This window comes from Canis lupus, chromosome 6 (genome assembly GCF_003254725.2).
Source record: "Canis lupus dingo isolate Sandy chromosome 6, ASM325472v2, whole genome shotgun sequence".
Classification (NCBI taxonomy): Eukaryota; Metazoa; Chordata; class Mammalia; order Carnivora; family Canidae; genus Canis; species Canis lupus.
The window spans coordinates 7,313,309-7,331,230 of NC_064248.1; the positions used below are offsets into that span (position 1 = coordinate 7,313,309).

At 51.1% G+C, this 17,922-nt stretch overlaps 1 protein-coding gene across 1 annotated transcript; it reads right to left on the minus strand.

Annotated features, from left to right (window-relative positions):
- Window positions 1-7,271: 7,271 nt before the first annotated feature.
- SSC4D (scavenger receptor cysteine rich family member with 4 domains) lies at window positions 7,272-16,965 on the minus strand. The gene is made up of 10 exons (XM_025425874.3): window positions 16,760-16,965; window positions 14,769-14,804; window positions 14,186-14,491; window positions 13,398-13,475; window positions 12,373-12,687; window positions 11,294-11,371; window positions 10,660-10,734; window positions 10,233-10,544; window positions 8,948-9,025; window positions 7,272-8,307 (listed from the first exon to the last, which is right to left on the minus strand). Exons 1-10 carry the CDS (start codon window positions 16,923-16,925, stop codon window positions 7,991-7,993), a joined length of 1,761 nt encoding a protein of 586 aa, XP_025281659.2. The 5' UTR covers window positions 16,926-16,965; the 3' UTR covers window positions 7,272-7,990.
- Window positions 16,966-17,922: the final 957 nt, after the last annotated feature.

Genomic DNA, 17,922 nt, shown 5'->3' on the forward strand with positions numbered 1-17,922 from the left:
TCTGTGTGACCCGGAGAAACTCCAGGCCCTTATCTGTCCATAGCTTACCTTCTCTGCAGGAAAGATAAGGATACTGGGCGGTCGTGAGATAAGATAGGATTAGCTAGTCTGTAGGAACAGTGTGGGGCTTTCGGGAGTTTGCTCTGGGTGCAAATCCCTACCCCTGATTAACTAGGTATGTGACCTTGGCCAATCCCCAAATACTCCGTGTAAAATCAGATAAAGAATTTACCTTGTTCTCTGGTTGTGATGATGAAATGAGGCAAAATGACATAGGTTCACAGGAGGCAGCAAAATTCCAATTAGAAGAGCTAGCTTTAAAAAAAAAAAAAAAAAGAAGAAGAGCCAGCTTTAGGGGCAGCCCCGGTGGCCCAGCGGTTTAGTGCCCGCCTTTGGCCTAGGGCGTGATCCTGGAGACCCAGGATCGAGTCCCACATCAGGCTCCCTGCATGGAGCCTGCTTCTCCCTCTGCCTGTGTCTCTGCCTCTCTCTCTCTCTGCCTCTCATGAATAAATAAAGTCTTAAAAAAAAAGTTTTAAAAAAAATAGAAGAGCCAGCTTTGATTAGCAAAACAAAAAGGGCAATTTTGGAAAGCTAGTCCTGAATGCTAGGCAGTAGACAGGCTAGCTAGACAGTTATGCATATGAAATGAGCAAGAATGCAACTGAAACATGAACAAAGGTCTTGAATATACATTTCTCCAAAGAAGATCAATAAAGAGCCTATAAGAACAAGGAAAGATACTCAACATAATTAGTCATTAAAAATATGCAAATCAAGTGGGGGATGGGCTGGCTGGGGGATGGGTATTAAGAAGGGCTCTTGTGAGCACTGAATGCTGTATGTAAATAATGAACCATTGAACTTTACTGAAACCAATTGCACTGTTTGTTAACTAATTAGAATTTAAGGGACACTTGGGTGGCTCATCGGTTGGGCGACTGCCTTTGGCTCAGGGTTGATCCTGGAGTTCCGGAGTCGAGTCCCACATCAGGCTTCCTGCATGGAGCCTGCTTCTCCCACTGCCTATGTCTCTGTGTGTCTCGTGAATAAATTAATACAATCTCTAAAAAAAAAATTAGAATTTAAATAAAAATTTGGAGGAAAAAAAGATGCAAATCAAAACCAGGAGATACCACTTCACAGCCACTGGGATGGCTAGAGTTTTGTGTTTTAGAATTTTTTTTTTTTTTTTTTTTTTAAGTAGGGAGCGAACTACAAGAGTTAGCAAGGATGTGGAGAGTTGGAACCCAGATGCATTGGAGGTGGGAACAGAAGATGGCGAGTCATTGTGGAACAGTTTGGTGGTGATATTCCTCAAAATATCAAAGGTGGAATTACCACATGACTCAGGAATGCCCTTCCTAGGTATATACCCAAGAGAATTGAAAACAAATCCAGACACTTGTAACCAATGTTCATAGCAGCATTGGTCATAATTGCTAGAAGGTACAAGCAGCCTAAGTGTCCATCAACAGATGAATGGATACACACAATTGGTTGCATCCATACAAAGGAATATTATTTCATCAAAAAAAGGAATAATGTCCCGATATATGCTATAATGCAGATGAATCTTGAAAACATTATTCCAAGTGACAGAAGCCAGACACAAAAGGCCACATATTGCATGATTCTGTGCCTATGAAATATTCAGAATAGGCAAATCCACTGAGACAGAAAGTAGCCAGAAGCTGGGGGGAAGGGGAACGAGGAGTGCTAATGGGTGTAAGGGTTCTTTTGGGAGGGAAAGAGGGATGAAATGTTCTGGAATTAGGTAGTGGCAATGGTTGTATAACCCTGCAAGTATACTAAAAAAAAAAAAAAAAAACACCGAACTGTATACTTTAAAAAGGTGAACTTTATATGTGGATTTTATCTTAAACTGTTATTTAAAAAAGAAAAAAAAAAAGCAATGAGCAAAATGTGGCAGTCAGAGGGTTTGCAAAACAGGGAAAAGGAAAGAGGTAATAGGAGAAAGGGAGGATCCCAGAAACTGACATAGACTGTTAAGGCTAGAGTAGAGAAAAATGAGTGAAAATTATGTGGAAATGTGAATGTGTGTGTAGGGCGGTGGATGGGTGGTGGTGGCAGTGGTGGCAGTGGTGTGCATGAATATATAAGGGCTTTGTAAAAACAAAATATCTAATTTTCAATTTTCAGCTGTTTGTTGCACTCTTGTTCCAAATCGTCAGCCAAGTGTGGTTACAGGCATAGCCCAGAATTGGTGAAACCGGGAATGAAGGGCTTAGTGAACAGGAGAAAGAAGAGTTACAGGGGAGGCAAAAGCAGATGGAAGATTCAAAAATCAGCAAAAGTCAGGTGCCTGGGTGGCTTAGTCTGTTGTGGTCCGAGTCTTGGTTTCGGCTGAGGTCATGATCTTGCAGTTGTTGGATTGAACCCCATGTAGGGCTCGGAACTCAGCCTGGAGTCTGCTTAAGATTCTCTTTCTCCCTGTTGCTCCCCCCATTCATGATCACACATACTCTCTCTCTTAAATGAATAATTTTAAAAAATATTTTATTTATTTATTCATGAGAGACAGAGAGAGAGGGACAGAGACATAGGCAGAGGAAGAAGCAGGTTCCCCGTGGGGAGCCTGATGTGGGACTCTATCTCAGGAGCTTGGATCACACCCTGAGCCAAAGGCAGATGCTCAACCACTGAGCCACCTAGGTGCCCAATAAATTTTGTTTTTCTTAAAGGAAAGAAATGGGACCCCTGGGTGGCTCTGCAGTTGAGTGTCTGCCTTCAGCTCAGAGCTTGATCCCAAGATTCAGGATTGAGTCCCACATCCTGTGGGGAGCCTGCTTCTCTCTCTGCCTATGTCTCTGCCTCTCTCTGTGTGTCTTTCATGAATAAATATATAAATATTTTTTTTTAAAAAAAAAAAAAAAAGGAAAGAAATCAGCAAAAGTCAGGAGTGCTTAGCAGAAAGCACTTGAAGATTTCCTGCAGGTTTTGGTAGGGATGTTGGGTATCCTACTATAATGGGAGATAACTGGCTGGACCCCCCCCCCCCCACTTTTTTTTAGTGCCAGCACGAGGCTATAGGGAGGGGAAGAGGGAGAGGGAGAGAGAGAATCCCAAGCAGGTGCCAGGCTCCACACCCAGCTCAGAGCCTGAGCTTGATCTCAAGACTCTGAGATCATAACCTGAGCTAAAACCAAGAGTCGGACACTCAGCTAAGGGAGCCACCCAGGCACTCTGGTGGCTGGGTCCTTTTAAGTAAATTTTAAGAGGCAAGGCACACTCAGCAAGTTGAAAGAAGTGGAACATACTTAAGAGGCTGACATCTGGGGCACCTGTATCATTCACTTTCCAGCGGGTTCTGCCCGCCATTAGAATACAACTTCTCCCTCTAGCCTAGAAAGTCCTGAGTGATCTGGCCCAGGTGGTAACACCTTTTCTGACCCATCTCAGCATATTCCCCTTTGCTCCAATCATAGCACACTTCCCTCTGGCCCTTCTGCAGTCCAGGCTAAATCCCTACTGAAGGACTTAGAATGTTCCTCCCCAAATCTTTCTGTGGCCAAAAGGTTCATGGCCACCTCCCTCTCATTACTAAGGCCCAACTCAAGCCTCAACCTCCTCAGGCACCTTCTCTGACCACCCAGTGCCTACCATGACACCTACTTTATGTTCTTTTGAGCACTAATCACTAGTTCAAATTCTCTATTGATAGGCACAGTGGTTTATCATGGGTCTCTTCTCCTGTAGAACTTAATCTCTGTGCCTTGCAAACAGGAAACTGCTCCCGGTCTCTTCTTGCTCTGGAGCCCCAGAGCCCAGCACTGTGCTTGGCCTAGCACACAGGTGCTCCAGAAATATTTGCTCATGTCCTTCACTCACCTGACTAATATAATTTGAGCAACTGCTGTATGAGGGGTCCTATGCACAAAGTTGGGCATGACAGCTCCAGCCGCAGGGCTCAAAGGTTCCCTGAGCTGGTAGGAGACAGCCAAGTCAGCAGTCTCAGCAGGGGTGAGAGCTGTTCCTGGGGAGTACAGGGTACTATGCTGGCTGCTCCTAGTGCAGACCAGGAGGAAGAGGTATCAGAGAGGGCCTTCTGGAGAAAAGGAAAGCTAAGACATGAGCCTAAATAAGAGTTGACTCAGGGGAAGGAGGGGAGAGGGTGATGTGTCTCCCAAGCAGAGAGAACAGCATGTGCAGAGGCCTGGTGGGAAGGGAGCCCAGACATTAGAGGAATTGAAAGTAGTTCAGCCTGGTGAGATCCTGGCAGCAAGTGGCAAGAGATGATGCTAGAAACACAGGCAGAGCCAGGCTGGACAGGACCTTGCAAGTTGAGCTAAGAGGTTGAGGAAGAGCACTGAGGAGCCATGGGAGGGGTTTGAGCAGGGGCGTGGCAGCATGGGGTTTGGAAGAAACTGCTCACCTTTTTCTTTCTTTCTTTCTTTCTTTCTTTCTTTCTTTCTTTCTTTCTTTCTTTCTTTCTTTCTTTCTTTCTTTCTTTTTTTAAGAACTTATTTCTGTATTCATGAGAGACACAGAAAGAGGGAGAGACATAGAGGGAGAAACAGGCTCCTCACAGGGAGCAGGATACAGGATTCGATCCCTGGACCAATCCCTCGACCAGGGATCATGCCCTGAACTGAAGGCAGATGCTCAACCGCTGAGCCACCCAGGTGTCCCCAGCTCACTGTTCTTGCGGCGTTCAGAACAGGCTGGAGACAGGGAGACAGTGAAGAAGCCATGGTGTGAAATGTGGGGTGGAGAGAAGTGAACAGATTCTAGCAAGGTTTGGGAGATAGAATCAGTAATATTTAGTGACTAATTTTGGTGGTGGAGATTGCTGGGGATAACACCCAGATTCCTAGCTTAAGCCAGTGGTTGGAGTACTACCTACCAAACAGGGAAACCCAGGTTTAGGTATAGGTGATAAAGTTCTGAGTGGGACAGGCTGAATTTCAGGAGAGCTCAGGGCACTCAAGTCAGCAAATGATTATTATGTGAGTTTCTCAAGGGTAAGAGCCCTGTCTTATTTATCTGTGTGCTCCCAGCAGGCCCTGGCCCACAGAATACCAAAATGTACAGCACAACAGAGTCATAACAACAGTTAACAGTACTTGCCTTGATAACTGGCTGGAAAACAGGCTTCACATAAACCCAAGACAGATAAATTTAGAAGCCTGAGTATGTCAGACAGGATGGTCTAGGTTAGGGTGCTCTGATAAACCACCCCCAATCTCGGTAGTTTACAACAACAAAGATTTATTTTTCACTCACTCTTAGTCCACAGTGAGTCAATAGAGGTGGCCCTCATTCAAGAATACAGGTTGATGGAACCTCTGTCACCTGGAACATCACTGGTCACCTTGAAGGAAGGAATTTGGCAAACTGCGTAGGTCCTTGGGGACTCCTATCTGAGGGGGCACTTCACTAACGTTTCATTGGCCAAAGCATGTCATAAGGCCATGCCTCACTTCAGGAGGGCAGGGAAGTGCAAACCTGTCATGTATCAGGAAGGGGAGCACTGGACATGTTGGTAGACTTGTGACTCTTGAACTCAGGGTTGTGAGTTCAAGCCCCAGGTAAGTGTAGAACTTATGTCTCAGCCTCTCTCTCTCTAGTATCTCTCATGAATAAATAAATAAAATCTTAAAAAAAAAAAAAGACCAGGAAGAGGAGTCCCGGGATGGGACGCTGTGCTACTTCTCAGGCCGAGGGAGAGGTATGTGGGCGTGGCTGGAGTGGTCAAACAGAATCTGAATGTGCTGCACTCAGATCTGGAGGCTAAAGGGTGGCTGGTGTGTCCCCATCCCTCTGCCCTGAAGCATTTTTGTTCCTTTCATTGCTCAGGTCGTTATCCTTCCAATGACACAGTGGATCTCTGAGCTCTCTGACAAATGGAGACAAAGCCATTACTGCCAAGTGCTGATGGACTGTGGAGCTGAAGTGTCTGCCTCACTCCTTGGCTGGGAGCCAGGACCCAAGCTGGAGCCTGTGGGAGGCAGAATAATGCTCCTCCCCCCCCATTCCCCACCCCAAGATGTCCATGTCCTAATCCCTGGAGCACCTGAACATGTTACTTTACACGGCTAAAGAGATTTTGCAGATGTGATTAAGTTAAGGACCTTGAAATGGGGGAGTATCCCGGATTATCCAGGGCCTCATATAATCACAAGGGGCTTCAGAGAATGGAAGAGGGAGGCAGGAGCCTCAGGAAAGGAGATGAGGTAATGGAAGCATCGGTCTGAGTGATGCACTTGCTGGCTGCAAGGAGGTCATGAGTGGGCATAGGATGCGGACAGCCTGGAAAGGTAAGGAAATGGATTCTCCCTTAGACTCTCCTGAAAGAACATCACCCTGCCAATACCTTGAGCTTAGCCCAGGGAGACCCACTTCAAACTATCGACCTCAAAAACTGCCTGGGTAGCACAGTCATTTGGGCATCTGATTCTTGGTTTTGGCGCGAGTCACAATCTCAGGGTCCTTCCCCCTCTACTCCCTCTCTCAAACAAATAAAATCTTTTTTAAAAAACCTGTAGGGGGATCCCTGGGTGGCTCAGCGGTTTGGCGCCTGCCTTTGGCCCAGGGCGCAATCCTGGGGTCCCGGGATCGGGTCCCGGGATCGAGTCCCGCATCGGGCTCCCGGCATGAAGCCTGCTTCTCACTCCTCCTGTGTCTCTGCCTCTCTCTCTGTGTCTATCATAAATAAATAAAGAAATCTTAAAAAAAAAAAAAAAAACCCTGTAGGATAATAAATTTGTGTTGTTTTAAGCCATTCAGTTTGTGGTAATTTGGTACAGGAGCCATAGAAAACCAGAGAGCCTGCAGGCCAGATATGGAGGACAGAGGCTTGACCAGGACAGTTGCTACTGGCAAGTCACCCACCCTAGGGCTGAGAGAAGCTCTGGCAAGATCTCCATTTCTCTCTGCCCCTGGAGCTCCAGGTGAGGTGTCCCAAGAGCAGACCCTGGGGACACCCCAGTGCTGCGTTGCTCTCATCTCCCTACCTCTTCTCGAATTTTGCTCTTCTAGTGACTCTGCCACCTTGAAATGTGTCTTGGAGCAGACCCTTCCCTTCTGTAGGACCTAAATTTCTCTATATGCAAAAGGAAAGTAGGGATGGGCTAGGGGATCCTCTGGGGCCTTCCAGGCCTCATATAGTGAGCCAACATTTCCAAGATGTGTAGGCCTGCTGAGAGCTCTCTGATGATGCTCTTGAACCACTCCATCCCCAGCTGGTTTCCTCCAGAATCCTAACCAGTCTTTCCTGCTGCTACAAATGATGCGTTTGTGTCCACAAGTTAAAAGACCGGGAGGACAATGCTTTATTGACTTGGCACCTATGAACAGGTGGCTATAGGCCCCCAGGGTTCTTTGCTACTGCAAAGTGGAGGCTCTGTGGTGGGGGCAGCATAAATCAGAGATGTTGGTTCCAGCTGCAGGGAGGGGCCAGGATCCCTGTTTTGGCCCCTCCATTCCCCTTGTCCAGCCAAGCACCATCTGAGTGTGGGCCCTCACGGAGAAGGCCAGGGCAATGACCCTGGTTCTTCTGCAGCCCCAGGCAGTCAGTCTAAGGTAAGAGCTGTGGGCCTCTCCTGCCTTCCCTCTTCTTGCGGATCCCAGTATGGGTGGGAGAAAGGGAGAAACCCCATTTACAGAGAGTCCCTGAGCCTCCTGGACCAGGGTCCAGGAAGGCAGGGTCAAGTTGCTTTAACAGGAACCCCACCAAAAGAAGAGAGTTAAGAGTCATTCCCTTCCCATTTTATGTTTTGTCTGAGCAGAAAATGGGAGCTCTCAATGAACTAGGCCCACGGTCGTTGATGACAGGTGAGGTCACCCAAGTTGATGGGTAGAGCCAGGTTCCCCCACACAGGACCACACTGTCTGAGCAGGCTCTCTCCCAGGCAAGAGGAGGGAAGGGTAGGGTGAACTGAAATTGTCACAGGAGGAGGGCTTCCTGGAGGAAGAGGGACAAGCCATAGTAGGCTCCCAGAAGAGATGGTCTGCAGAACTGGCGGGGTCACAATGGCTGGCACAGGACACTAGCATCCTCGCTGTGGTCACAGTTGTGGGCATCCCAGCGTATGTGAGAACAGAGCAGAAGAGCACTCTCATCCCCACGGCACTTAACATTGTCCAGGAGGATAGGGCCTTGGCCTGGGCCAAAGTGGGCCTCGCCAGGGGCTGCCAGGGCCTGGCCACAGCCCAGCTGGCGGCACAGGACAGTGGCTGCCCGCAGGTCCCAAGCGTCATCACAAACGGTGCCCCACCGTTGCCCTAGGAAGAGTTCTACACGCCCCTCACATTGGTGGGCTCCGTTGGCCAGACGCAGGTGCCCTGTAGAGAGACGAGGATCAGGGCTTGCAAGGGCTGGCCTATGCCAGGCTACTCTCATGCCAGGCCACTGAACGGGTAGACAGAAAAGACAAAGGCTGGTGGTCTGAGATACAGCATTTCCCTCAGGGCTGATGGATGAGGGCGGACAAATCAGATTAAAAAAGGATGGGCAGCAGTCCAGGCTCACTCTCTGGACTGGAAGAACGTGTACAAGCCTTTGTGGGGTGTTGTACACAACCCAAGAGTCTCATGTCTGCTCTTGGTCCTCTGTTCATAACCCCAGTGCTGCTCTCTGGAGACTGTGAATGTGTCCCCTGAAGGTCATCATCTCCTCTCACCCACAGGTTTAAAAGTGAATTCTTCCATTTCTGTCTTTGAGAAGCAGCCACATCCCTTTATTTTGGTCCCATCTCTAGAAATCTCTAAGATTGCTCCCTTAGCAACACCCCCCACCCCCACCCCGTACCTCTTTCTGGACATCATACCCCTATTCATGAAAACAGAGACTAGCACAAAACAAAGGTTCTTAAACCTGGTACAAATCTGTTCAGCTGTGCAGTCTCTGGCTATGATCTCCCCCAATTCTGGCCATGTTTCTCCTAATGCCTCTACCTCCATCTTTGGGGCTGTGGGCACCTACCGTCCCTGGGCCGAGGAGTGGGCATCCGGGTGGTCTCAGAACCGTCCTGCTGGCCTTGCAGCCCTAGCTCCTCTGGACCTGGCTCGGAGAGGACAAAGAAAAAGAGGTGGCCATCACATTAGGGTACATGTTCCTTAAGGCCAGGTTACCTCCTACCCCGTGATTTAGGGACAGAGAGAACTTCACAGGACCCTGAAGGAGAACTGCTCTCTGCCACCTGGATCAGAAATGGGGGCTGTGGGGGCACCTGTGGGGCTCCGCGCTCAGCAGGGAGTCTGCTGCTCCCTCTCCCTCTGCCCCTCCCCCTGCTCCTGCACGCGCAGGAACATGCTCTCTCTCAAATAAAATCTTAAAAAAAAAAAAAAAGAAAGAAAGAAAGAGGGATCCCTGGGTGGCTCAGTGGTTTAGTGCCTGCCTTCGGCCCAGAGCGTGATCTTGGAGACTCAGGATCGAGTCCCACATCGGGCTCCCTGCATGGAGCCTGCTTCTCCCTCTGCCTGTGTCTCTGCTTCTCTCTCTCTCATGAATAAATAAATAAAAATATTTAAAAGAAAAGAAAGAAATGGGAGTCGTGTTTCTTTCACCCCGGGACCCAACGCAGAACCCTTTATAGCTACCCCTTTGCGGCCAAAGCTACTAGACCCAGGACACCAAAGAAGGGTGAAGCTGTCAACTCCCAAACCAGTCAATGAACAGAAGCATTTTAAAATACGTCCAGACTCAGCAAATATCCTTTTCCATCGATTCCACCCGAAGGTCAAACGCTTGCTCCCCGAAAGCTGATCAACTAACTGCTTACTAGAGCCGCCTTGTGGGTCCTTGACTCAGCAGAGCCAAAGCGCCCAGGCCCCTCCCTCCGCACAGATTTCCAGACCTCGCCTCCGGCTTTCCGCCTCTCACCTCCCGCCTGCCCCCCCCCCCCCCGCCGCAAAGCGCTCGCCCTCCCGGAGCCGTCCCCCGCCTCGGCTCCCCCCCCCCGCCCCGGCTGCTCCGCCCCTCCCTGCTCGCTCAGCAGAGAACGCTCCCTTCCCGGCACCGCCCGCGCCGCGCAGCCGCAGAGCGCGTGGACGCTCGGGCTCCGCCCCTCTCCGCGGGGTGCGCGTCGTCCCGGGCCCGCTCCCGCAGCAGTGCCGCAGGGAGCCCTCGCGCGCGGGCCCGCCGGTCTCTCAGAGCCCGCCTTACCCTGCGTGCGCCGCGGTACGCGCCTGCGCGCGGCCCCGCCCGTCCCGGGGAGGCCGTGCGGTGCGGTGCTGCGAGCCTCTGCTGTGTCCCGCCGCTTCCTCACCTGAGCAGAGCGCTCCGGCATCCTCATGGTGGCCGCAGTTGTGCTGACCCCAGCCCAGGTGGAAGCAGTCGCTCAGGCGGGCCTCCGTTCCGGCGCAACCCACGTTGTCCAGCAGCACGGGGCCGCGCCCGTAGCCGAAGTGGCCGAGGCCGGTGGCGCCCAACGCAGGCCCGCAGCCCGCCTCGCGGCAGGCCACGCGCGCATCCGCGAAGTCCCAGTCGTCGTCGCACACGGTGCCCCAGCCCCCGGCGTACATCACCTCCACGCGGCCACGGCAGGGGCCCGGGCCGCCCACCAACCGCAGCCGCCCGCCTGCGGGGCGCACAGGCCCGCGGCCATAGGAGCTGGGCTGGGGCCGCAGGATCGGGGACAGAGCCCCAGCCCCACCCTCTCCCACCTCCCACAGAATCCTGGCTTTGCCACTTACTTTTCTTCCCCGAGGCCCAGGTAGCTGTGGTGAACAGTGCCATCTCCCTGGAAGGCAGGGCGCCAACTCCGGTAGCTGCAGAGACAGGGCACCGAGAACATTCGTAGGGGCAAGGGGGCCTTCTGGCCTGCAGCCAGGCACAGCGACGCCTATGGGATACCTCAGCTGCACCACACCTGCACCCCTCAGCCTCACTCCTAAGTGTCATCGTGTTGTCCCGTGTGGTCCTCAGGAAACTTGATTGGAATGAACCCAGTCCTAATTCCAGGCATTATCCTAATTTCAATCCCAATGATAGTTCCAGACCGAATTCCAAATGTGCTCGTAGCCTTCATTCAGCCTTTAGCTCAACCTCTCAAGGTCTCTCAATTGCCAACCTCAGCACCTGCCCAAATTTTACCTCAGAGCTTTGAAGAGATCCTTTACTATCTCCTCCCACCTTGCTGAATTTTCCAGAGCTCCGGATTTCATCCTTGCTTCAACTGCTCATCCTTCTCTCACCCATCTCTTTACCATCTGGCCAAAAGTCCTGGTCGCCTAGCCAGGGCCCCCTTCCAGGAGGTCCAGAACAGCCTAATTCCCATCCCTGCGTACCTTGCCCCAGCCTTTCAGTGGGGGAGGCTGGTCTCCTTACCCTCTAGATCAGTGTGCCAGGCCCAGTCCTCTCTTGTGGCCAGGGATGGTAATGCTGTGAAAGTTGGAGGGCCCAGCACTAGAGTAAGAGAGAGGGGAGCAGGGTCAGAGGCCAAGGTTCTGGTTCCTGGTCAGCCTTGGGCTGTCAGGGGAGGATGGGAGGGTCTCCCTGGAGAAGACAACAGATTTTACTTCCAGAGTCAGGGGCACAACCTCAGCTAGGGTCCAAGGAGGTCTGCCCTACTTGACAGTGTTTGTAATTTACTGTACACTTCACAGTTTATGAACTTTGATGGACGCGCTTTCATTTCTCTCCAGTGTTTTCCAGAAACGCAATGTGGACCCACCAGGGAGGGCCATGCACGGTTCTGAGGGACTTACAGAACAAGACTCATTCCCATCTTACAGATAAAATAGGACTAGAAAGCAAGGATCATACTGGAGACTGTGCAGCAAGGTTAGCTGTGGCTTTGTCAGAACTCACTACGTGACCTTGGGTAAGGCTCTGCCGAATGCGCTGGGGCTTTCCCATCTGTAAACCAGGAAGGATGGCCCTGGTTTGCTGAGGTATGGGCAAACAATTTATATCTTGTAGACTGAAGTCCGTCTGTGAAGAGCCACTACTGGTCCTATCATTCCAATTTTTCAGGAAAACTCTCAAAATGGGAGAGGGATCGGGTGGGTGAAAATACAAGTATGAGAGCATCAGAATTACAGAGGGCTATGCTATTTAAGTCTGGGGACACCCCTGGGTTACAGTGAGACAATTCAAGAGTATCTCTGGGGCAAGTCTAGAGTACTATTAGTTTACTCTGAAGTATTCCATGAAGAGTACATAGAAATTGCTAGAAAATTCGAGGAGCATTCTTGGGGTACTGCTAGATAATTCTGGAGTATTGGTGGCACAATACTGTGAAACCTACCACAAAGACTACTGGGACTTTCAGAGGTACTTTTAGTGCAGTATTGAGCCATTAAAAGTAATTTTGAGGCCTTCCTGGAAAGCACTGGGGAGCACTGGAATAGCCACGAAGCCCTGACCCACTGCAGGTGTCCCTCACCCCTGCCCCCAGCCCGCACCTGCACAGAGTGCGCCGGCGTCCTCGTGGTGGCCACAGTTGTGCACACCCCAGCCCAGGCTGAGGCAGGCTGCCAGGTGGGGCTCGCTGCCCTCGCAGTGCACGTTGTCCAGCAGGATGTGCCCCGTGCCGTAGCCGAAGAAGGCGTTGGTAGTGGCAGCCAGGGCGGCCCCACAGCCCAGCTGACGGCAGACCACAGCAGCGTCTGGCAGCCCCCAGTCATCGTCGCACACGGTGCCCCACAGGCCGCCATGTAAGATCTCCACTCTGCCCTGACATGGGCCTGCGCCCCCCACCAGGCGCACGCTGCCCTCACCTGGGGGGTGGGGTGGGAGCAGGGAGCATCTCCCTCGGGGCTCTGCCTCCCCCTCCCGTGGTGCACCTGACCCGAGGCTTCCCCAATGCCTCAGGCCCTGCACTACCCACAGGGCCTGGTGCCCAGGACCTAAAACCAAGGAGAAGCTGTTCACACACAGATAACCCAGGGCACTGCCTCCTCAAAGGCCCAGATTGGGGGAGCTTTGTGGGATTGGGATAGGCTGGCTTTGACTGCCTAAAACTGACCTTCCTCGCACTGGTCCATGCTCTCCCTAAGCAATCCTAACCATATAGGACATGGCTTCCTCATTTACTACTCTCCCTGATTTCTGATACATGAGACCTTCTTCCTTCCCTGGGCTTCCTTGCCTGTTTATCTGTTCATCCTTTAGGGTATTTTCATGTTCTCATTCTACATCATTATCCGCATTTCTGTACATATCTGACTTTCCCATTGAATTAAGCTTGGGGCCTCACCTTTCGATAAAACTTATGCTATTTTTAATCATCCCATGGGAATGGACTCCTCTTTCCCTACCCAGACTGTGAGCTTCCTGAGGGGCTGCAAGGGGTGGGATGGGGAGGGAGAAGGACCCAGCTCACCCGTTGGTCATCCCTCTCTTCCTACTGTTAAGGGTAGATATGGAAGACTCCCTTTGGGGTCCTTCTCTTAAGACCCAGGTGGTCCCCCACCTTGCCCTTACTTACCTTTCCCGTTCTGAGGAGTTGTAGGGGGCGCCCTACTGATGATCACTTTCCTTGTTGGGAGCTGCGTGGGCAAGAATTCTGGGAAGGAAGCAGGGTGGAAAAAAAAAAAAAAGGAAGCAGGGTGGAAGGGAGGAGGATACATGGATCTTTCTGTTCTTCATCTTCACACCCATGGGTGTGTGAGCAGCAGGGCATGGACCCCCTAAGGTACCTGTCGTAGGGCCTCTGGCTACACAAAGGGTCAAAGCCAAGAACCCTGAGGGGAGAAGGGGCCCCTGAGTCCAGAAAGCGGTAGCTTCAGATGAGTTCTTTTAGTTCTTAGAGCAATATCTCATTACTTGAGAACTGATTAGAAATGCAAATTCCCAGGCCCCACCCCAGACTGTAGAATCAGAAATTCTGGGATGGGGCCACAGTCTGTGTTTTAATGAGGCAACCAGGTGATTTTCTTGAAAGACTAGAACCATTATTGTCAAGGTCAATACCTCACAGAGATTTCTGCTGCAGTGCGTCACCAAATGGACCTCACTGCCCATGTTGGCCCTAATTGTTTGATTGTACATGGGAAGAGGGCTCTGCTGGAACAATCAAGGCCCTACGTAGAAACAATGCTGGTTTTCCTTCAGCATTGAAGTAGAAGGAGCACTGAGATCCTGAAAACCGAACTGAGGCTCTTCCCTAGAACTATGCAATGCTAACTCGGGCTTGGTCTTCTGTGTGGAAGTCCCTTCATTCACCCAGCCTACAGCCCTGCTGCCTGCCCTCCCTGGTCACAGGTCTCTGCGTACCATCACACAGGACAGCCACGTCTTCGTAGTGGAAGCAGTTGTGAACACCCCAGCCTCGGCTTCTGCACTGGCTCAGCGCAGCTTCCTGCCCGCCACACTCCACATTGTCCAGCAGGATGGGGCCCCGGCCTTGGCCAAAGGCAAGGGGCCGAGGCACGGGCAGCGCCAGGCCGCAGCCCAGCTGTCGACACACCACGTTGGCATCCACCACATCCCAATCATCGTCACAGACGCTGCCCCAGGAGCCACCGTGCAAGACCTCCAGGCGCCCCCGGCAGCGGCTTGGGCCCCCCACCAGCCTCAGCTCTGTGGAGAGGGTTGAGCTGGCACCAGAGGGATTGCTGGGCCTAACCTACAGGACGCCCACCTTGCTGTGAAGCTGTGGAAGTGCGGGAACCTCGGGATGAGTCCCTTTGGGGCCTTATTTCTCCTTTTCTGTCCAATGGAGAGGCTAATGCAACACGTTGGGAGGGCATCTAGAGTTCTGGAGGGCTGGTTAGTCATTACTGCCTGAGGATCTGTCTGAGCATCTGAGTACCTAGGGGCAGGGCAGGGTGTGGGCAGAAGGGGCAGAGGCACCTACCTGGAAAGGGCAACGAGGTGGGCTGTACGGCGCTGGCTGAAACAGAACGAGGAAGAGCATTGACCCCATTGCCCCCTCTCTTGGCCACCTGGCCCCAGGATGCAGCCTCCCCTCCACCCATGCTCCTTATCATCATCCCCCTCCTCTTCACTTCCCCTGCCTTCTCCAAGCTTCTCTTCTCTCTCTCTAACTGTCCCAGTGGGCCTCTTGCTTCACTCTTTTCCCATCACTCCAGAGACATCTGCCTGAAACAGGTGTCTGCTTATCTCTCCCCATCATGAAATTCCTCAAAGACTCCCTATTTCCTGCAGGAGTCCCAGACTCTAAGTTTTCACTACAAAGCCTTCTAGTACCCTCTCACCATCTTCCTCTAACTTTTTGGTTTTTAGGATGTTATTTATTTGTTTATGAGAGAAACACAGAAAGACAGAGACGTAGGCAGAGGGAGAAGCAGGTTCCCCACAGGAAGCCTGATGCAGAACTCGATCCCAGGACCCCAAATCACTACCTGAGCCAAAGGCAAACTCTCAACCACTGAGCCACCTGGGTGCCCAGACTTTTTTTTTTTTTTTTTTGAAACATTTTATTTTTGGGCGCCTAGGTGGCTCAGTCGGTTAATTATCTGCCTTCAGTTCAGGTCATGATCCCAAGCTCTGGGATCTGCAGGGAGCTTGCTTCTCCCTCTCTTGCTCCCCTGCTTATGGGTGCTCTCTGTCCCTATGTCAAATAAATAAGTAACTAAATCTTTTTAAAAAATGTTTTATTTTTAAGTAATCTTTACACCCAAAGTGGGCCTGGAACTCAAAACCCTGAGATCAAGAGTCACATGCTTTACCTACTGAGCGAGCCAGGGGCCCATCTCCCTTAGACTTCTTTATAGCCCATCTGTCTTGTCTCTGGGTCTTTAACCCTACAGTCTCCTCTGTGTGAACAATTCTGCTCACTAGAGCCCTGCACCTCCTTCAAGATACAGCTCCAAGTCCCCTCCTCTGGGAACCCTTCCTGGAGCCCTCAGCTAGAGGTCTCTGTTTCCTCTGAATTCCTGGGCACCATCTCCATGGCCCTTTCTGGGCCTTCTGTTGGGTGATGCGGCCATGCCTGTCTCATCCAGGTGTTTCCCAGGGCTCCTGCCGCCAAGAGCCTATTACTCGGCAGATGGTCCGTAGCTCTGTCTGAAGTATGTCAGTTGGCTCTGGGATTCGTTACGATATGTATTCCCCAAAAGATTTACCTATACAAGTCCTTCTGCTTCAGCCCCCATGGCACTGTGCTCATTGCTTTATGTGGCCTGGCTCACTTAATCATTAGGACAACGTATAAGGTGGGTAGGATCACACTTATGGGGAATGTCCGGCTTAATGAGTTTAGGCAACTCGCTCAAGGCCACACATCCAACAGGGATTAGAGCTGGGATTCCAACCCAGACAGCCATACTCTTCTTCACGACACAATTCTGCATATGGCCCAAGATGTAGGGAGGAGATTGGGAAACTGGCCTAACGCGGGAAATTGAACATCCCATAAGAGCCCCTCAGTTGTGTGCAGGGCATTATAGTTCTCAGGCACATTCATGTACATTACCTCATAGAACCCTTACAACAGTGCTCCAAAGGGTGTGTGTGGAGTGTACTAGTGTACCCATTTTACAGATGAAGAAAGGTTAAGATGGTCTCTAGGTCATTTGGTTCTATGTATTCCACCAGTTGCCTCTCCAACAGCCATTACTGAATCCCCTCCTTCCCCTCCTTCCCTATTTCCAATGCCCTCTAACTGCCCAGACTCTGTGTACACTGAGCCTTCCCCTCTAGCACTACGCCTCCACTTGCCCAACTCAGACAGACCCTTGGCTTTCATCAACCTTGAACAAATGTCAGCTGGAAAGAACTTCGGAAACCACCTCACTGACAAACCATGTCCCACCATAATTTTACAGCTGGGAAGACCCCAGAGCCAGAAAGGGGAAGGGTCAGAGGCTAGGGGAAGGCACTCACCCAGCGGCAAGAGGAGGAGGAAGGACAGGGCTGGGGGGAGGGGTGAAGGGGCAGCACTCCTGTCTCCTGGCCTCCACCCCCTGCTCTTCTCTGCTGGCTGCAGACCAATTCGCATCTCAGCTTCCTTGTGTAACCAGCCAGGGGGTGGCCTTTCAGAGGGTCCCATCAAGGGGTGAGAAGTCACAGCTGGAGCATCTGGAATTAAATATCCCCAGTCACTTCTTCCAGCTGGAAGGGGCCCAATGAGAGCTTCAGGGGGATGTGACATTTCCGTTTGGATCTGGCATTCGAGTGGAGGCAGCAGCAGGAGCAACGGCTGGGACCTCAGGGAAGGATGGAGCACAGGACTCTAATGAGGAGCTAGGTCTGGCTGGAGCAGCGGGTGTGTGAGCACAAGAGGCAGGAGACAAAGTTGGAGGGTTGCCTGGTCCCAGACCAAGACAGGCCTGGGGGTTGTGCCGAGGGCTCAGAGTTTATCCTCCGCGCAGCAGTGCATCCCAAAGCCTGGTGTTGGTGCCACTGGTGGTAATGCACATAATTTTAGTGGGTGTTAAAAGGATGTTTATGCCTTTCTTTTCTTCCTTTTTTTTTTGTTTTGTTTTGTTTTGTTTTGTTTAGCAGAGCTTTCTTTCTTTTTTTTTTTTTTAGCAGTGCTTTCTATTTACGGTAAAGGCTTCTGGTTTTCCATTTATTTGGAGCAATATAAAGTTTCTCTTTAAAGTTAATTTAAGGGGCACCTGGATGGCTCAGCCAATTGGGCATCTGCCTTCAGCTCAGGTTATGATCTCAGGGTCCTAGGATCAAGTTTGGCATCGGGCTCCTTGCTCAGTGGGGAGTCTGCTTCACCCTCTCCCGCTGTCCCTCCTCCCTGCTCACGGTCTCTTTCTTCCTCTCTCAAATAAGTAAATATAGTCTTTTTTAAAAAAGTTAATTTAAATGAGAATAAATGAGTCAATTTAAGGAAAAATAAACATCAAGGAAATATGGTTCCTGTGACTCTCAAATATGCCAAAATGGTGAAGGGCTGGGAGAGTAGATGCCATTTGGAATGCTCTGCCCTTTTTGGGTGGGAAGCCTTTTAAGATGCTTTTTTTAAAATTTTGGTTTGAATAAGGGCACCTGGCTGGCTCAGTCAGAAGAGCAGGTGACTCTTGATCACCAGG